Source organism: Thyridium curvatum (genome assembly GCF_004353045.1).
Source record: "Thyridium curvatum strain D216 chromosome Unknown NODE_98_length_142638_cov_87.939612, whole genome shotgun sequence".
NCBI classification, from domain to species: domain Eukaryota; kingdom Fungi; phylum Ascomycota; class Sordariomycetes; order Thyridiales; family Thyridiaceae; genus Thyridium; species Thyridium curvatum.
The window spans coordinates 122,395-142,638 of NW_022156853.1; the positions used below are offsets into that span (position 1 = coordinate 122,395).

General features: G+C 55.4%; 5 protein-coding genes across 5 annotated transcripts; 2 read left to right on the forward strand and 3 right to left on the reverse strand.

Moving 5' to 3' along the window:
- Window positions 1–243: 243 nt before the first annotated feature.
- On the reverse strand, window positions 244–1,648 carry E0L32_011129 (uncharacterized protein; the record flags this gene model as incomplete). The annotated part of the gene is made up of 2 exons (XM_031133824.1): window positions 244–1,359; window positions 1,421–1,648. 2 exons carry the CDS (start codon window positions 1,646–1,648, stop codon window positions 244–246), a joined length of 1,344 nt encoding a protein of 447 aa, XP_030988695.1.
- A 1,104-nt stretch (window positions 1,649–2,752) lies between these two features.
- E0L32_011130 (uncharacterized protein) lies at window positions 2,753–4,402 on the forward strand (the record flags this gene model as incomplete). The annotated part of the gene is made up of 4 exons (XM_031133825.1): window positions 2,753–3,142; window positions 3,200–3,818; window positions 3,871–4,271; window positions 4,331–4,402. The coding sequence occupies 4 exons, from the start codon at window positions 2,753–2,755 to the stop codon at window positions 4,400–4,402; spliced, it is 1,482 nt and encodes a 493-aa protein (XP_030988696.1).
- A 727-nt stretch (window positions 4,403–5,129) lies between these two features.
- Window positions 5,130–8,693, forward strand: E0L32_011131 (uncharacterized protein; the record flags this gene model as incomplete). The annotated part of the gene is made up of 1 exon (XM_031133826.1): window positions 5,130–8,693. One exon carries the CDS (start codon window positions 5,130–5,132, stop codon window positions 8,691–8,693), a length of 3,564 nt encoding a protein of 1,187 aa, XP_030988697.1.
- Window positions 8,694–14,641: 5,948 nt separating this feature from the next.
- Window positions 14,642–15,901, reverse strand: E0L32_011132 (uncharacterized protein; the record flags this gene model as incomplete). The annotated part of the gene is made up of 1 exon (XM_031133827.1): window positions 14,642–15,901. The coding sequence occupies one exon, from the start codon at window positions 15,899–15,901 to the stop codon at window positions 14,642–14,644; it is 1,260 nt and encodes a 419-aa protein (XP_030988698.1).
- A 2,963-nt stretch (window positions 15,902–18,864) lies between these two features.
- On the reverse strand, window positions 18,865–19,530 carry E0L32_011133 (uncharacterized protein; the record flags this gene model as incomplete). Its single annotated transcript, XM_031133829.1, has 1 exon — window positions 18,865–19,530. One exon carries the CDS (start codon window positions 19,528–19,530, stop codon window positions 18,865–18,867), a length of 666 nt encoding a protein of 221 aa, XP_030988699.1.
- Window positions 19,531–20,244: the final 714 nt, after the last annotated feature.

A 20,244-nucleotide genomic window follows, 5' to 3' on the forward strand; every position in this document is an offset into this window, starting at 1 on the left:
TCTTAACTGCTAGGGTCATTTTGCAGTGTGTGAGGCGCTCTGATCACAGCGATGTGCTTGGCGAAATCAGTGCCAACACATAATGGGAGGCTTTCATTGGTATGGTTGATGGTAACCCTCACCTTTGTCAAACCTGGTGCATTCTGACTAGTTTTTGCAGACGATGAGATCGATCTCTCTTTGTGTTGGAAATCTTGCCTGGGCGCGCCTTGTTCAATGCTTTCTGCAAATCGAGGCATTTCATCACACTCTTGTGATGAGCGACTTCATGTCTTCCGCTATGCCCTCGAACACGGTATCCATCTCTTTCCTTATCGCCTCTTCATCAATGGCTAGCACTTTGAAATCCTTCATAACAATATTCCCGTCAATGATCGAATGCTGCACTGCGGATCCGTTGCAACCATACACGAGATGGCTTTCTAGCATTGTTTTCCGCCTCGCTGGATCCTTGAGCAGGGGCGTGAACATATGGTTCTTGGTGAGGTCGAGGACGATGAGGTCCGCCTTCTTCCCGGGCTCTATTGCTCCGGCGTCGATGCCGAGTGCTTTGCAGCCATTCTGGGTCGCCATCCGGAGGATCTGCGGTGGTTTCCCTAGCGATGCATCCTTGTGAAGCCCCCGTTGAATCAGCGAGCCGAACTTCATCAGCTCGAACATGTCGGGGCTGTTTTCGCACTCAAAAGCGTCTATGCCCATGCCGACGTTGACACCCGCGGCTTGTAGATCCTGCAAGCGGGCGATGCCGTTGCCGAGCTTGGCGTTGGAGCCTGGGTTGTAGGAGACTGAAGTGCCGGTCTTTGCAAGCAGCTGGATGTCGTCGTCGGTCAAGTGCACGCAGTGCGCGGCCACTGTGTCGGGACCCAGACACCCAGACTCATAAGCTATCTCCACTGGCGTCATGCCAAACTTGGCCTGGACCTCCTGGACCTCCTGCTCCGACTCAGAGAGGTGTATGTGCAGTCCGGTCCCGAGCCTCTTCTTTGCCTGTCCAACTTGGGCCATGAGTTCCAGATCCGAGGTGCACATCCATTCGTGGCCCAGCCAGACGCGGATACGATCTAAATCTCTACCGTTGTTCTCCCTGAAGGAGACCTCATTGTCCTCGAGGAGATCGAGCTTGTATTCGGGCAGGGCCACCTCGTTGCTGAGGACTGCCCTGATGCCAATCTTGCTGGCTGCGTCCGCAAGGGACCCGACGAAGCGATACATATCGTTCACGGTGGTTGTGCCGGACTTGACGGCGGTGCAGTACGAGTGCATCGCAGCCGTGAAGGCGCGCTCCTTGTCCAACGCCCTTATGGCGGGGTACCAGACCTCCTCCAGGTATTCTTTGAGTGGTAGTTCATCCCCGAATCCCTTTTGCACTGAGTTAGAATCTTCAAGAATGGTAGGCAAGCAGAAAAGCATCACAGCGTACCTTTGCAACAGATGTGTGAAAATGCAAGTCGACAAGGCCGGGCATGACCAGCTTGTCCGTGCCGTCGAGAAGAACGGCTGATGGGTCATTAAGGGTCTCGTCACCCGGCTTGCCGCTGTACACTTTGATGATCCGGTCATTCTCTATCTCGACGGTCCCGGGATAGTAGAAACTGTCTGCAACATCCAGAGTCAAGATAGAGGCGTTGTAGATGATGGTCCGAACCATGATGTCTTGCTAAGAGAGGGGGAAACTCTTTGCGGCTCATTGATAGTGGTACGAGCAGCATCAGCAAGTAGTCAATCAAGTCACATCTTCCTTGGGATTATCTATTCACATCCTGCATGCATGGCCTATCGACCGTATCATCAATGATTGGACCAGTCCCTCTGCCTGGTCTATACTGCCCTATCTGGGAATGAGATCTAAACTTTCCTATCTCGGCTTAGTCTCTATGCTCAACTCTCATTCTTTGTTGACGATACTTCGACTATCAACCATGGGCATTTTCATTTCCAGACAACAGAGGCAATTCTCATTAGCATTGACAGAAAGAGTTGTCTTTATATAGGGTTAAGTCAGGAACAGTTGTTGACCAAGGCCTTCATTGCTGTATTGGGAGATGGAACAGAAGCGCTCGCATTTACTGTCCGAGTTCCCTGTGGTATTCTTTACACTACCTTACCTGCTCAATAAGAGATCACAGGGAGAAAGGGTCAGGGTTTTGCGACCGGCTGCTTATTTTCACCTAATATCTGACAAGTCAGCTCAGTTGCTATCCTTCCCAGCACCAAGGGGTTGACTTGCCATCATCACTGCACAGGCTGATACCATGTCAACCTGGAATCAGTTTTCAATATCTTCCAGTGTTCGAGGTTCCAAGGTTGATGTTCAGGCTGGGATTTAGTGGATGTTTTAGGCGTCTTACACCTACTGTACAGCTGGCACTGGCACACCACGTGATGGATGTGCGCCGATCGACGGATAAGATAACAACCCACTGGCGCTAACGTCAGTGCTGTGGATGTGTTGATAGTTGCCATTGTATTGGTTCGGCACCAGCAACGCTCGACACCCGTGCAATTTAATCTCTTTGTTTGGTCAAACAGCCTCACTCCCCTCTCAGCTCTGCCCAACTGTCGCTCACATATTCCAATCAGCTCCGCGACTCCTCTCTTCTACCTCTTGCTCTGCGATCCCTCCTGCCAGCTCACCCGACTGCGGAATCCAGAGCTATTTACTCTTTGCTATTCCCCACATCCTGACCGGCCTGGTCTTGCGAGCAAAGCAAAGGCGCGCAAACACGAGCGCAATCACAGCCTGCTGACAGCCATGGCTGACGATACGCACAACACCAGCGATCTGTCCGATCCTGTCACAGCAGGCAGCCCCAAGGAAGACGCGGAGACCAAGGCGACCAGGGAGGAGCTGAAGCAGACAGCTATTTCTGACGACAAGACCAAGACCGCCTCGGCAGGGCAGGATGATGATGCAGCTTTGGCGCGAACCAAGACGCCGGAGCTCGACCTGCCAGGCGCAAACAGGGACTCGCTAAAGGAGCAGGTCTCGTCTCCCAAGAAGAAGCGAGGCCATGACGAAGTAGACGAGCAGAGGGATGTCGAGGGCGCCGATCCTGCCAGCAGTGCAACCATCTCTGAGCGCGATAAGAAGCGCCAACGGGACGGACAGGCTACTGAGGAGGACAAGACGGCAGACCAGACAGTAAGTTGTTTATGAACTCGGCCAACACACGGAACACGCCTAACCCACACCTCACAGGGAACTACCGTGGCCGCAGACAAGGCGACAGACACGACAGCTCAGGCTGCGGGCGCCGCCTCTCCCAAGAAGGCAGACACTGCCTCTACTACAACATCCTCCTCGGCCTTTGCCAGCTCGGGCCTCTCCAAACTCACAGGAACGACCTCTCCGTTTGGCGCGCTCGGTGGCTCAGCAAAACCTAGTGTGTTTGGTGGTGCTAGCAGTGCAGCAGGTTCGGCATCGCCTTTCGGTAGCCTCGGTGGTGCGGCACCCGCAGCGAAGCCGGCAGCCCCGAGTCTGAGCTTTGGCAACAAGCCAGGCGCATCATCTCCTTTCGCAACCCTGAACGGGCCCTCGACGTCGACTTTCGGGAGTGCCTTTCCCAGCGGATTCGGAAGCACCTTGCCGGGAGGAGCCAAGCTGTCCAGCTTTGCCAAGCCGGGCGACGTCTTTAAGAGCGACAAGCCTGCAAAGCCGTTTGGTGCACCTGAGAGCGATGCTGAAGAGGGCGACGACGACGACGAAGGCTCTGACGTCAACGAGCAAAGCGGCGCCGAGGAGGTCGAGTCTGAAGAAAAGGAGAAAGAGGAGCCTAAGGCTGTCGTGGACGATAAAAAGAAGCCCAAGCTACAAAAAGGTACTTCCCGACTGTCCACGGACTGTATTCTAGTGCTGACGAGCTCTATTAGTCTCTGTTGACGACGGCGAGGCCGGAGAAGCCACCATCTTCTCCGCCCGAACCCGGCTATATCACCTGGAGAAGGAGACGGGCTGGAAAGAGCGAGGTGCGGGCATCATCAAGGTCAACGTGCCCGAGGCGAGTGTTGAATTCGACGAAGCGGGTGTTGCCATTCCGGCATCCTTTGACGCATCCGTCCTCGATGAGGAGGACGATGAGGAGTCTGGCGGCGAGCGCAAGTCCAAGGTTGTTCGCCTGATCATGCGGCAAGACTCCACCCACCGTGTCATCCTGAACACTGTGGTCGTCCCAGCTACGGACTTCCAGAAGCGAACTGCACTCAAGTACACCACAGTCCTCTTTCCAGCATTTGAGGGCGAGGACGCAAAGCCTGTCAGCATGCAGATGAAGGTATGCTCTTCTCCTGGATGAAATTTATCAGGTCAGATGGGAGACTAACCAGACAATAGCTGAGTGAGGCCAATGCCGAGAACTTCATACAGCTGATGGTCGGCATTCAGAAAGAGCTCCGAGGCGAGTGAATGCAGAGGGGACACAGAAGAATGCCCATGGAACAGTAGATGAGGTAGATGAGGCATCGCCGAGCCACCCACTCGTGGAGTATACCCGATGTTTCTTATCATGCAAGATTCGCATGTTGACAGCTGCTCTTGGATGCGGCTCATCCAAGTCCATGTGGGAAAGGTTCGATTATAAGGTTTAGAGATCATCCTTTGTGATTGGGACTGAACCGCATGCATGGCAATATTTCATCCAGAAGTCCGATGAGACGTGGTTACTATGACTAGGTAGATTTTAGAGGCATACCCGGACGGTCTTGATCCCAAGGTTGTGATCGCCAGCTATTAGATGAGACATTGGGAGGGAGGCCTTGTCATTTTGGGGCGCCCCTAGGCAGGTGACGCGCATTGCATGATGGATAAGGTAGATCAAAGAAGCAACTGTTAGAAACAAATTACAACACGTTAACATCCCATTTCACTGCGTGTTGACCGTCTTTGCAATGTGCCAGATTCTCTAGCGAGAACTGGCGATGATGCACTTTAGGCTCCCACGTGATATCGAGCAAATCTCGTGTTTGCAGCCGCCTAAAACTCGCGACTTGACAAACTCAACGACGTCACCATCCATGAGTCTTTGATGGACTCCGCTTCATCTCGCAGAAGAGCTGCGTTGTAGTCTACGGATGAGATGTCATAGTATTGGGGACGCACATCTAGAACGGGTGCTGGTTCACTGAGATTGAAGATGTCAGCACCCTCGGCAACGCCACAAGCCAACCCGACCCTCGGGAAGCGGAAGCGCGGAAAACCACCGGCAGCCACCCCTCTGGACGGCAGGGTGTCTCCCGATCCCGAGATCAAGATCGAAGATGGCGCTGCAGCCGACGGTGTTGAAGTCCTGCCAGCAGAAGAAGCACCGGCGCCCAAGGCGAAGCCGCGCCGGGCGGCAAAGTCCAAGAAGGACCCCAAGCTGCAGCGCGGCGACTCGGGCATCACCCCCGTGCCCTGCGCCATCGAGTGGCCCGAGTACTTCCGGCAGCTCGAGCGCACGCACCGCGCGCTCAACCTCGTCTTCACCTTTTGCTGCACGCGCAAGCACCTGGCCACGACCTTCGACACGATGCGCGCGGCCGTCGAGTCGCACACCAAGCGCGAGCTGCTCGCCGCCGACGTCGCCGCCGTCGTGGCCCTGCGGCCCGAGGGCATCGCCTTCGCGTACGTCGACGAGGCGATGCTGCAGATCGACGTCAAGGGCGCCGAGCGCGACGTCACGTTCAAGACGGGCAGCCGCGTGAAGGACTTCCGGACCCAGGGGTTCGCGCCCGACGCGTCGGTCGGCGGCCTGACGGGCACCGAGGAGCTCGGGGCGCGGCACCCGGACGAGCTGCCCGAGCCGGGCGTCAAGGAGGTGCTGTACTTTGAGTTTGTGGACGGGGATCTCAAGAGGCAGGTCCAGGACAAGAGGACCGGCGAGCCGACCAGGCCAACCAGAAAACTGCGCGAGGAGGACCTCAAGATGCCCGTCTACAGTCAGAAGCAGATGTCGACGCTGATTGAGAAGAGGAACCAGAAGTTCACGAATGCGGTCAACTCGTTCTTGAACCGATGTGCTGAGGAAGGGCTTGACCCGAAGCTGGTCCTCGAGAGCGAGGCCCAAGCTTTTATACCTGTTCCGAGCGAAACAAGAGAGTCCTCGCCGCAGCCCGACTTCAGCACCCTTCCCGAGTCTATCCCCACAGAACGAAAGAGCATCCCCGAGATCGTGCAGGAGATCAAGGAGAGTCAGTGGTACGTGGGTCAGATTGTGCCGGACGGTCACCGAGTTTTCGAAGCCCAGGAGCCAATCTATGGTGATCTTGATTTCCTCCTTAGCCAGAATCTAGTCAACGCTCTCTACAATGCCAAGGGCATCACGCAGTTCTTCGCTCACCAGGCCGAGGCAATCAACAACCTACATGCGGGCCACAACGTTGTGGTCTCGACGTCGACGAGTTCCGGCAAGTCACTTATCTACCAGCTGCCAGTCCTTCACGCGCTGGAGGCCGACCACCATACAAGGGCCATGTACATATTTCCTACCAAGGCTCTAGCGCAAGATCAGAAGAGGAGCCTGAAAGAGATGCTGAGTTACATGCCGGGCATGGAAGAGATGATTGTCGAGACTTTCGACGGCGATACACCGATGCAGGACCGCAACATGATCCGGGACGACGCCCGCATCATCTTTACCAACCCGGACATGTTGCACATTACTATCCTCCCCCAAGAAGAGAGGTGGCGCAGTTTTCTCAGGAATCTTAGGTACGTCGTCGTCGACGAGCTGCACTACTACAACGGCCTCATGGGCTCCCACGTCGCCTTCATCATGCGGAGGCTAAGACGCATCTGCGCGGCCATCGGGAACCGGCGCGTTCGGTTCGTCTCGTGCTCTGCCACCGTTGCCAACCCGCAGGAGCACTTCAGTACCATCTTTGGCATGGACGACGTCAAGCTCATCGACTTTGACGGTTCGCCCTCCGGCCGCAAGGAATTCCTCTGCTGGAACACCCCCTTCAAGGACCCTTCCGATCCTACCAGCGGACGAGGCAACGCCATGGTTGAGTGTGCGCGTCTCTTTTGCGCACTGATTCTCCGCGGGGTGCGCGTCATCGCCTTCACCCGGGTGAGAGCACAGTGCGAGAAGCTCGTGAGTGCCATCCGACAGGAACTCGACACTCTGGGGCGGTCTGAGTGCGGCTCCCGGGTCATGGGCTACAGGGGTGGGTACACGGCGCAGGATCGCCGCCGCATCGAGACCGAGATGTTTGAAGGGAAGCTCATGGGCATTGTGGCGACGACCGCGCTCGAACTGGGAGTCGATATCGGCTCATTGGACTGTGTCCTAACATGGGGCTTTCCCTACACCATCGCCAACCTGAGGCAGCAGAGCGGCAGGGCTGGACGCCGGAACAAGGACTCATTATCAATCTTGGTCGGCGATTGTTTCCCGACCGACCAGTACTACATGCAGAACCCAGACGAGCTCTTCACCAAGCCCAACTGCGAGCTGCAGGTCGACCTAGACAACATGCTCGTGAGGGAGGGCCACATCCAGTGCGCCGCCTACGAGATGCCCATACGCCCGCAAGAAGACGCAAAGTACTTTGGCGACGACCTTGAGGAGCTCTGCGAGCAGCGGCTCGTCAAGGATGAGCTGGGCTTCTATCACTGCCACGACCGCTTCCGCCCGCTGCCGTCCAAGTTCGTCTCGATCCGCGACACCGAGGACGAGCACTTTGCCATCATCGACATCACGCAGGGCCGCAACGTCGTCCTCGAGGAGCTCGAGGCCTCGCGCGCGACTTTTACCCTCTACGACGGCGCCATATTCCTGCACCAGGGCACGACCTACCTGGTGCGCGACTTCAACCCGGACCGGCGCATCGCCCGCGTCGAAAAGGTCAAGGTCGACTGGCTGACGCAGCAGCGCGACTACACCGACGTCGACCCCACCGAGACCGAGGCCATCCGGCGCATCCCGGGCTCCCTGTCGCGCGCGTTCCACGGCACGATCCGCATCACGCAGGTCGTCTTTGGCTTCTTCAAGATGGACCGGCGCAACCGGATCCTCGACGCCGTGCACGTCGACAACCCGCCCGTCGTGCGCTACTCCAAGGGCATGTGGATCGACGTGCCCCGCGCGGCGCTCGAGATCCTCGTCGACCGCCGGCTCAACGTCGCGGGCGCCATCCACGCGGCCGAGCACGCCGTCATGAGCCTCGTGCCCAACTTTGTGGTCAGCATGCCCGGCGACGTGCGCACCGAGTGCAAGAACAGCCTCAAGGAGTTCGCGGGCAAGGAGACGGCGCGCAAGCGGCCCGCCCGGCTGACCTTCTACGACGCCAAGGGCGGCGCGGGGGGCTCGGGGATCAACACCAAGGCCTTCGAGTTCATCGACTTGCTGCTCAGGCAGGCGCTCGACCGCGTGCTGGCCTGCCGCTGCGACGTGGGCTGCCTCGAGTGCGTGGCCTCGGAGCGGTGCAAGCACGCCAACGAGGTCATGAGCAAGGCCGGCAGCGAGGTCATCCTCAAGAGCATCCTCGGCGTGCACATCGACGTCGAGGCCCTGCCCATGGGCCCCGAGGAGTTCAGCCCCGCCGGCGTGGAGACGGTCATACTCGCCGAGCCGGTGCCGCCGCGGGACCGGAGGACCCTGCGCGAGATCGAGATCAAGAGGGAGGAGGGCGACGGCGACGAACAGCCCACCCTGGTCATCGGGGATACCCCCCACGCCCATGACGAGACAGCTGCGCTCTCGTCGCCTACTTGAAGCTTGCTAGTAGGCTATCACAACTTCGTCTGAAAGCGAGCACGGCTATTCAGCACGCCGCATGGATCATCATGCACGCGCGTCTCGCTCTCGCTCTCTCTTTCTCTTTCTCTCTCCTCTTCATCGGGGGGTTTACATCAGCATGAGTCTTGTCTTTTGTACAACTTCCCTTCCTGACCGCATCACGAGCCTGGGGTCAGGGTCCTAGTTCATCCCAAGGTATGGACAGATGCAACACTCCTATTGGGAGTGCTAAGCGATAGGGGCCCTATGTGAAACCTTGCAGCTCTGCAATCTTGAGACTCATTTCGGTCACACCTGCCAAGTCTGCAGCAGCATGCAGCGCCGCGGCGGCGGCGGCGGCGGCGGCGGCGGCGAGCCATGCCATGCCATGCCACGACTGGTACCGAGATCTCTCTCACACACACACTCCACGACATTCGAGCCGCACGCCCGACTCGGGGCGACCTGTGGTCCAATGTCACTCCCACAGTGCGCGAGATTTCTCCTACCTGGGGTGAACTCCAGGAAGTGGCCGATGTCACATCCTCGGATCAACACACCCCCTACCTCGGTGTTTGTTTGAAGCGAGCACTACGATCTATCCGGGGTACGGCAGCAGAGAGGAACACCTTGGGGGGAAGATTGAGAGGGGCGGGGATAATTCCGTTGGAAAAGACCGTGCCGCAAAGAATAAGCCCTCCATCGGAAGTGGCCGATAGATTTATCACAGCTACGGATGGACTGTCCAATCCAACAAAGTTTGACAAGACCTCTGCCTGCTTGGCCCTGTTGGCGGTGAGAGAGCCTTGTGCGGACGTCGCATCTGCTCTTGCAATAGCAATCCTTTACGTGAATAAGCAGACTGCTGATTCTGGCTATAACGTGCATAAATCCGGATTTCAATGTTGCTAAAAGGGCTTTTTTGTTACATTTGTGCATCATGATGTTGGTGATTCCTCACTCTGACCGGAGCAAAGACTCCATCTTGAAGCTATCGTGTGATGAAAAGTGTCTTGTCATCAGTCGATATGTGAGTCCCTACCTTGCCTATTTTTCTTGGCAGAGAGCAGAGAAACACCGAACGCCCACAGGACTTCACCGTATAAATTCGGCCAAGGCACCGACAAAACTTACCAAATATGTTGTCCATGCTTTGCCGAGCAAGAGACGAGTAAAGAAGAGACAGGTTTGCCAAATGCTCAGCTCGTCTCAGCTCTGGGAGGCTTGGGATGAACGGCCTTCCCCCCCGACATTTCCTGATGTCAAGATAACCTCACATATGCTAGTGCATTTGCAGATTTTTTGAACACCATTCCCCCACGCAGTCAGCTTTTGGTAAAGGAGGAAGATACAAGGGAAAAAAGGGGGCCAGCCCCCTCCCCGAATGGACCGGCAAACCCGCCGGGGGTGGCAAGGGATGACGGACTAATAGGCGACATGTCCTTTCCGAGCCGTAGGGCTGAGGGAAAAAGCTGTGTAACGATGAAACGAACACTGCTCTATGGACAGCAAGAAACGGTAACAGTGAGATCGATCTGCGCGGGGCCAGTGACTTTTTTTCCTTGGTTCAGCGACGGCGGTGTAGTGATAGGCAGCGATATAACGGTTTTCAGCTCCGTCCCCAGACCCTCCCTCCATCTTGTCCAGCCAGACTATACCCGTTCTGGCCTTAACTGTCGAGTTATTATTACAGCAATCGTCGAACTCGTCCCGCGCGCGTGCGTGCTGAGTCAATCCAGTCTGTTTACCCCAGGGCAGACTCGACATCGTGAGGTCAGCCACGATAGGATTCGTCGCCCTCACGAACGAAGTACAGTGCAGTCGATGATATCGACGCGGTTGACAACGACCCATCAAGCTTTGCGGTAGCGGCAGCAGCGAACCACCAGTATCTCACATGTCTGCCTCTACAAAATGGGCAGGTGAATAGATGAGTAAACCTCCTTCATGGTTCGTAATCGTCACCGGTTTCAGTGGCAGGCAGGGTAGTAGGTCGGGTATTTGTCGCCCGAGCCAGGTTGGCTGCCACCGGAGGGTGACGACGACGCCTGCCCAAAAGGCCCTCTCTCGCCCCGAGCTTTCTATTGCTCTGTCAGCGTCAGTCCCAAAAGGCCCCAAAGGGACTACCAACAGCCAGTGTAAATGCAACCTTCTGCAGTCATCTATTTCGGCAGATCGACGAGTGGCCGAGCAATAGAATGTCACCTATCCTCAACCAACATGGAAGTTGTTGCGAGAGCACACCTGATTGTTGTGCCTTTGGCTGGAGTTTGCTTTCTGATGACATGAAAAGGATGACTGCGTGTGAAAAAGAGCATGGATTGCCAAGGTGCGGTAGCAAGGATCAGGATACGCGTCAGAGATACCACCCAGACAAGCAAGCAAAATCAATACGTAGACAAGTCCATGACGGAACAGGGAGCAAAGAGTTGGGGGCCGGATTTGGGGTCCTCTTCTCTTGGCACAGCCATGAGATCCCGTCCGAGGCGCAAGGATGTGCGTACTTCGTGTGCGGCCGTGTGAGGAAAAGTGGCTAATCTGGAGACAGAGAAAAAAAGGCTAGATCTCTGCCCCTTCACCACGGCACTGATTCTCGGGACCGCGTCATAGTGCAGCACTTTCCTCACCGTCTGTCCTTGCCCTGCCCTCCCCATCTCAGATCTCGAAATGACAAGGAGTGACTTTGCATGACATGCGCTGTCCTTGGGCCGGGGCTAATTCCTTTGGGGGCGCCGAGATCATAGCGGGCAGCGTGGACCATGCCACAGCGGGCACCAAAGCGGGCCGTTTTGCTTAGAACAGTATAGTTCCGAGCGAGCTTGATGTTTGGTTTCCAAAGCTTATTTGGACAGCACCCAAAGGCGAAATTGGGCTGTCTTTTCATCACTTCTCATGTTTTCGAGACATGATGAGCCCATTCCCCATCCAGATGTCACGCTTGGTGATCGAGTGACGAGGGACGGAACCTGCCTGAGCCTGCCAACCGTGGGGTCTGGTTGGAGTGACCGCCATGCGCTTGCTTTTTTTTTTTTTTCTCTAGAGGCACGCCCTCCATTCTTCAGCTCGGGACAGGGGTCACCCTTGCGATCGATAAATTGACCGCTCTGGCTCACTGACCGAGCCATTCAGAGCCAGAGAAGGGGGACCGCAACGGACGAGGACAGGCCTCGTTAACGAGACGGACGGCGGATGCCGTTGCACACTGTACATGTCTCCGCAAAGAGATCCAACAAGATGATCCCAAGCCGCTTTCCAGACTCGAGGAGGCCGAGGCGAGTGCGTAAAAGAGCCAAGAAGACAAGCACGGTTGGAGGACTGGCTGTCTGCACCCATCTCGTGTGCGCTTGCCGGCACATCTCCGTCCCAGAGGGGGAAAAGTCCCAGCCTCCTACGTTGCTGTGGTCATCAATCCGTTGCTTCTCATCGCCGGCTTTCCGCCTGACCCTGACCCTGGACCCCACACTCTGCATGCGCGGTCAAACCAGAAAGCAGACGGTCCATAGAAAAGAGGTAAGAAAGGGGAAAAAAAATTCCGAGAAGCCAGTCAGGGCCCTGCGATGCCCTCGTGTGGCACAACCTTTTGCATCTTCCCGCTTTCTCCTGCTGTGCCGTAAAAGAAAATACGCCACGCGCGCCATTGAGCTCCTGCATTTCCAGATCCGCAATGCGTGCGCCAATGCGTGTTCCGTAGACCGGGGCGAGAGACAAGAAGAAAAGAAAGTCCTCGAGGACACGAGGGTGGTCTCCAGCCGTGTGAGATAAACAGGACAACAAAAAATCAATAGGAAATAAGGAAAAGGGAGAGCCGAAAGAAGGAGGAAACACCCCCCACACGCATCCACTGCGCCAGGAGAACAGGGAAGAGGCCAGGCTCTCTCGCCTATCTGCAAGGGTCTGGTTTCTCTGCATCCTCAGATTTCGATTTGCGATGCTGCAACTAGTCTTTGATACCACCGAAACTCGTCACACAGCGAGGCCGGGCGAGGGTACCTAGTCTGCTCTGCTTGCTGCTGCTGTTGCTGCTGATACGGGGGACTTCTCCCGCTGTGAGGCGTTGCATGCATGTAATTTACTTTTTTCAGAGTCGAGCGCAGGAAAGAGAAGAAATGGAATGATTGACTGGGGCGGACATCCATACACGAGATGGGGGGAGCCGAGATCCGTTAGTTAAATCACCTGGACTACTGGAGGCAGGTACATGATTGTAATGTCGAGGGAAACGGAAGGAACGGTTCTCTCCCCCTCTCCCCCCCTTCCCCCCTTGGAGGAGCTGAAGGAGCTGGAGGAGGCGGTGAAACTCGATCACGAGCTCGCGGGATCCCGAAAAGGTCGCAAGAAGCAGGAAGTCCCACCCTGCCAACCGGAAACGATAGCGGAAGGCAGGCCATACTGTCCAGTCCTTCCTTCCCTCTAGGCCAACAAGGATGACGCCTCCTCGGGTACGAGGATGATGATCGGTCCCCGCTAGTCTGGTGTGGATGTGTGTGTCAGTGAGGAAGGGGGTCAGACAGAGGTAGACTAGTTAGGGGCCAGACGGTAAGAGTGATGTAAGGTAGGCAAATAGGCACTTTCCCTCCAGGTAGTTTCAGGGTGTGGGCATGCCCGGGTGACGAATGGATAGCCATGACTTGCCATGGATGCCCACCACCACCCCGGCTGGGCAGATCTATGTACAACCGGTGAGCGCAGCTAGTGCATTGATGTGCCGTTCGCTGTCGGGTCGCTACCTCAGTTAATCTATGTACTTGGAGGGAACTGCCTCTCTGCGGGTCCTGTCATTGTCCAGGGTGGGCGTTTCGGTGCTCTGACAAGAGAGGCGTGCATACATTCCTCCTACCTACATTAGTGCTGTGCCTACTTTACTTGTTTCGGGAAGACACCGATTGCATTCTGGTTGGGATTCTCTGTCGCATCCCAATCTTGGGTATGCCACCAGATTCCCACGGTTGGTCGTGTGAGCCCTAGGCTCCACGTCCAGGGCGCCTTGGGCTGTGCAGACAGGTAACAAGTGGTAGTTTTTGTCCTCTGAGAGATGGCACCTCCCCTACATGGGATGGTTCTCACGCCATGTCTCACTTGCCATGCTGCTCTGTCAGATGAGGATGAGTTCCGTAGCATCTTACATTCGCATTCCCAGTCCAAGAGACCGAGCCTGCATCAGCCTAATCGCGGTGTGGTATTGGCAGACAAGATCCGTCTGGTCTTGACCAACTTGGCTGCAAACAGAGCACAAATCAATCAGCATGGCACAACAGACAATACTCAAGAAAGGTAATAATAGCACAGCATAGCATAAAAATTGTTGTCATCAGCTATTTCAGGAGAACACGGAAACATCAACCATAGCGAGGGTCAACCCCGATCAGCCCAGCAGTCCTCATGACGATCAACGCCAGACTGCCCCGATCAGCCTGCCTCCAAAGGGTCGTGACTAAAATAAGAAGGAAGAGAAAAGAAATGGTATGCTACCAACTCAAATACATTTCGAGAACTGAAAGGTGAAATCAGATGCTCCATGGGTATCCATTCAAACTCCTCGTGTATCTCATCCGACTTGGTCCCCATACAATGTCTGCCTTCCCATGCTGTGGTCATCCGACTCCTGATAACTTTGTGTGTATCGAGTTCTATGAATGGTGATCAATTGAACAGAGGCTCGAGTCTTAATGCATTTTTCACCGTTCATATTTTTCTTTTTCCCTTTACGCCATGCATCCCATTACCGAATATCAAAGGCCTCTGGCCAATACCCACTCCACTGCAACCCAGAGCAAAGATGAAGGAAAAACAGTGTTAGTCACGTTGTTGAACATTTTCGTGCCGAATTGGTGTCCCGTGTATCAAAAGAATAGAGCGCCCTTTTTGTGCAACCCGATGTCAGCTACCAAGATGCCTGCTTTTCATGATGGTGCTTGGCCCACCCTTGCCGCGATAGTATCCGCCGTTCACGTAATATTCAGGCCAGAAGAAGGAGGCATCATTGTCGGATAATACCCCCCAGAACTAGATTTGCCTTCAAATCGACCGAGGGCTTTTGTGAAGGCGTGGGGGCCTGGGTAGAAGAGACGGGGCAGTGATCCGTCAAACTCGGACTTGACTTTGGAGCCCAGATCGAGTCCACTGCCAGCGTGAGAAGTTGCGGTATCGTGTTCACCACGGCTGTGAGTGAACATCTCTACTGGCTGGCGCGGATCGTGGCTGGCATCGTAAATGGGGGTCGGGTAGTATTGATACTCTTTCGTGTCATTGAGAGCCTTCGCTTCTTCCGCTGACATGATCGGCTCCATGGGGAGGTCGTGGTGGTGGCGGGTGCCAGAACCGTAATGACTGGTTCGCGGGTCATAGCCTCCTCCGTAGCCACTGGAGAGCATGGTGGCGCCCTGAGGCCCGAATTCCGAACCCAGGAGCTGAGATGACCCATAGCCAATGCTCCCGGCCGACCCGCCTGGACCGCTGCTTGTACTTCCGCGCCTCTCCGACTGATAATGCCCGGGGGAGCGCCCGCGCACTATCATTTTCGCCGACTTCCGATACGCAATCTTCAAGAACTGCTCCGAGCCTTGGGTGCCTATGTCTGCATACAGCTCAACCATCAGATGGTAGTATTGCTGGGCAGCCCGACGTTTCCCATTGTTGGCCGTTGCTTGTTTGAATTGAATGCGTTCGAAGGTATGTTCAGTCGGATAAGAGCCCTGCACGTTGGTATAGCCCTGCTCGTATCTCGAAGATCCGACCAAGCCGGTATCCACCTGACTGTACGCTCCGAGGGGATGGTGGTTCGCTTGAGGCGGCTTAGGATTCAGACGAACCTTCTCAGGCCGGGCAATAGGCCCTTTGTCTCTCTTCGGGGTGTGCTGGACTAGCTCAATCGCTTGGCCATCGTTGTCAGCGACAACAGCTGAGATGCACATAGCAAAACCATAGACCTGGTAGCTCTGCTGGCTGCTCGTCTGCAAGAAGTGCATGGTCGTACTCGGAAAGTAGGGTGTCAGGCTGTACGAACAGATACAGGAGAAGTAATTCCGCCTGTAACACGTCCATTCGTTATCGGCAAGGAAGAAGCCTTTGTCAATGGTGCCGCTGATCTCGATTTTCACTGGTGCACCAGTTGCAGAGCCATCCGTGCAGTGCAAGGTACCAAGTGTGGTCATCGTCTGCAGGGGTGGGATAGTCTGCTGGGACTTCGAGCCGAAGGAATTGTCCATCCTGAGAGTTGGGTTGAATCCCAGACTTGGGCTGGGTGTCGGGGACAGTGGGTGATGCCGTAAGGCTGTGGGAAAGGGTGGCGATCGTGACAAGTGATCCGACCTCCTGTAAGCGGGAGTTGCGGGCGAATAAAGATCTCGAGTGGCAACTTGAGCTCCAGGATGAGGTAATGCTGTCGGACGGCGAACATGTGCCATGCCCGTGGATGGGGCAGTACTACTACCATTGTAAGTTGATCTTCACTATGAGATGATTGCTCACTCGGTGGCATACCTGGATCCTAGTCTGGGACCTCGGACTTCCACGCCAGAGAACAGGTGGTTCGATGAGGAAGGGAAGAATGTGCCTGAGCCTTCGGCTGCGTAGGCAGTGGTGTTGAAAACCGATGGTGGTCCAGACTGGTAGAGGTTTATCGTTGATGAGGGTTGAACAGAGCTTTCCAGGTTTAGATGCGAAGAGTTGGAGTCCTGACTATACCTGATGTGCAGGTCAGCGGATATCTGGAGGAAAGGGCCTTTTCGAAAGCCTGGCACGGCAGTGTTGTATCGCGTCACCAACGCAATACAAGTGACAGTGTACCACTTGTCTCGTAGCACTGCCAGCAATTTGTGTCCTACAAGGACAGCAGAGGTGGAAAGAATACTACAAGGCCACTGATTGTGGGAGAACAACCAAGGAGGGTGAAGAAAACGTTGGGAAAGGGCCGGCTATGTATGTGTGTTGGTGTATCGAGCCCCAAGGCAAAGGCCCGCGTCCTGCCCCTAGCATTTAGATCGAAGAGGATGGAGTCTCGGTGGTGTTGATTGGATGAAGGTAGTGTCGGGAAGAAAATCAGAGGCGCCCAGAACACCCCGATCGCGAGGCGTCGGATGAAGTGAGTTCTCGGCGTCAAGATTTCCTCCGGTGGGAATTGGGGCATGGCAAAAACATTGAGAAATACAGAACGGGAAAAAAAAATATTGAAACTTTATGCACGTCTCCTACACGTAACATATCAAAAATGAGAGCCAGTACATACCGCAGGTCATTTGTAGCCGGTAGGTCGAGGTAGTCCAGCCCAGGGCAAGAGGGCGGCGAGGGCTCGAAGTCCTGCTGCACACAGTTTGGTTGTCAGAATCGGCTTCTCGTCAAATAGCTTCCCGCGTTTGATGGGACCCTGGGAAAATAGGTAATCGTCTCAATCCCTAACGCAGCTAGTTGAGCGACGTCACTACCGGGCGAAAATCATAGTTGAGTGCAGAGCTTCTCGGACGGAGCTGGCGCAACAATGAGCAGAGATGAAAGAGCTGGTCGAAGTGAAATCAGCATGAAACCTCGAGATCGGAAAGCAGTAAGTAGAATAGAACATGGGTGATCGAGCGAGGGGCAGGGGTCCAGACGACGGGAGTCAGCTTAGCCAGACATGGATGGTTCTGTAGGGCATTGAAGGAAACCGGGGACAGAGAAAGAAAGAGGCAGTGTTTGCTTGTTTAGGTTGCAGCATGCCGCTGGTGTAGCTGTAGAACAATCATCGTTGACAACCCTGGAGTGCCCATATCGGTCAGTGCCGTACAGTACAAGAGAGTACCGTCAGGCACGGAGTGATACTTGCACCTTTGCCATGCCGCAACATGCATCCCAGGCACTAGCCTGGGCCAGTCGGAAAGCAGCAGAGATGCAATGTAGTCTCCGGGGCCGGGAAGGCCATGTACATGTCGTACAGATCCACGCCAGAGGCTGCACCACTACGTATCACCCTTCCCATCAACAGCCTCCTGGTAATTGCGTGTGGAGCTTCCCAAACCCAAGACAGACACACAACCTCAACGGCTGCCATGGCCAGGCGCATGGCTCTGCTGGAGAAAGAAAAGAGAGGGCAAACAATAGGTGCCCATTGCACGAGTGCCACGCCAAGTGTCTCGGTGACTCGCAGAGGTGGTGGGCTGGGAAGAAAAGCAAGCAATAAAAAAAAGCAATGACCAGGGCCGCCGAAAGAGGCAGATCCGAGAGTAAGCCCCAGGCTGTTGAATGGACCGCTAGGGACAGTGCAATGACAGGCAAAGGCTGGGTTGCAGCAGAAATTGGAAAAGCAGTCAAATGACCAGGGCAATGTCATATGTGGCTCTTATGAATGAAGGCTTGGGCTTTAGAAAAACTCACCTTCAATGTCGTGGCGCATTCCTTCCACATTCAAAGCCGCAACCGCGGCCCGCAAGCTCGTGACCCTTTCAGACAGAGCTCGCGGGTGTTGGGGTGAGTCGATTTGACCAGACCAAATTGTAGGCGCTCTCAAGATTGTCCACCATGTCCTGTCTAAAGTTGCGGCAACGAACGAGCTCAAGTCTCGTGGACAGTCCGGAAGAGGCCCAGGAGACTCAGAATCCGGGACACGGCATGTCCGGCTCAGGGGATGGGGACAGCAGGACAAGGATCGCAAAATGTACTATGAAAAAAGCTGTTTGGGGGGCATGGAATGCGCAAACACCGTACCTTGGAAAGTGGTTGATTCATACGCGGGTCCTCTCCTCGGGCGAGAGAAGAGGCGTTCGTCAAGAGACTAGGCGGTCGAGGTACGGGTAGGGGACTTTAGCGTTGCTGGTGATTGACGGCTCCCGTTGTGGGACCTGGGTATCAGTGGGGCGGTTGCCCACCGTTAGCCAAGCTCTGTCGGAAATTGCTCCTGTAGCCGCCAGACCACACACACACTTTGATCCTGTCCAGCACGAGGCTAGCCTGCCTGCCGGGCCTAGGAGCCCAGCTATTCTCAAGCTCCCGCTCTGGCAGGGCACAAGGAAACCAGCCAGGCGTTGGACTAGTCAAGTGTCCCAATAGAGTCAATAGAGGGAGCTAACCAACCTTATATTGCAGCCCCTTTTGTTCTGGGCGAGGTACCGCTCCTCGTTTGAATGATGGATGAACAAGAGAGTGGACCAGGTCCCGGGAGACGGGTGATCGGGTCCTGTCTTGTCCTAAATCAAACATGTCAGCAATCATCGTTCGAAGACCTAGCCTCGGTCGTCTCAAAAGCAGCGAGTGAAGGGAGGCTGGGGCGGGATGGAGTAATGCGAAAAGGCACAGAGGGGCCACTGTCGGCATCTGTGTGGGCTAGACAAGGCGTGATGTGATAATCAGCGCGGGAGCTGACTGTGGCATGCCGTTCAAGGCTGTCTGTGTGCAGAAGTTGGTGCAGATCGGCGAGTCCTGAAGCCAATGCGGAACTTGCTTCGAGGCACGAGAGATCGGAATTCCTATGTCGGAGACGGCTGGGAATGCCCGTGACGCCAACGCTATTTTGCGGCTTGCCCATCCCCAACGTTTGAGCGATGGCAGATCGGCCGCAGCCGCTGTATTCTCTTTCTGGCACGAGGCGAAGTCCGGCCTCTGTTGATCGCAGTTCTGCCAAGAAGCCTGAGCTTTGTGTCCGGAGCGGTCGCAAGCGAACCAGAGACGAACCAGAGGCGCATCCGAGATGTCTCACAAGTCCACCGTCTTGGTTGCCTTCCGACACCATCGTCGAAGTGCTACCAGTAGCAGGCAGACCGAAGAGCTGCTTGCTCAGCCGAAACCGGAAATGGGACTGCACTTTTGATGGCGAGCCGTTTCTGCAAACTCCCTCTCGGACTCGTTTCCGGAAAGGGGAAAGGGCCATGATAGCGCGTGAATGGCAGGTGACATCGAAAAAGAAACGGTTGAACTTGCCTTGTTGACTTTGTTGCTGGCTAGGTATCCGTGAAAAAGAAACTATGAAGCAGGGAAATATCAGCATTATCTCTCCAGCTCGTATTGTTCTTGGAAAATATGGAAATTCGGCTCGGTAGTAGAGAAAGGTATGTTCTTCTCGCGCTCCCGTCATGCTTCGCGAATGGCAGCCTGTTGTAGGCAGGCTGCGATTGTGGCATGGGAATCAGAGCCCCCTCCCCCCACGCTTGCCGTGATCGATGCTCGTCACCCTCCCCAGCATAAGCTGACAGCATGAATGGAATGCGGATTCATCGATGAGCTTGCAAGAATGAAGACACGAGACACGAGGAGAAAATATGCATCACCTACTTTACTTGATATCGGCAGAGGATAGAGCAATGGTGCGTCTGGCACTTCCGTACCGGCTTCGGTGGTGTCTTTGGCGTAAGTGGAAAGAAATGGGCTGATGAAGGCGGGAGGTAGACGCGAGTAGAGGTCATAGGTGGGCAAGTCGTGCCTTCCTGGAGGAGTGTATAGCGACAGGGCAGAGTTCGTCGACCGTTCCTTCCCCCCAGGGTTTCCCTTCACGTCGAAGGTGTGTCAACCCTTGAGCCGTGATAGCTTGACCGTGTCTCGTTAGTCCTAATAGCTCGGGGGGGGGGGGGGGGGGGGGGGGGGGCGC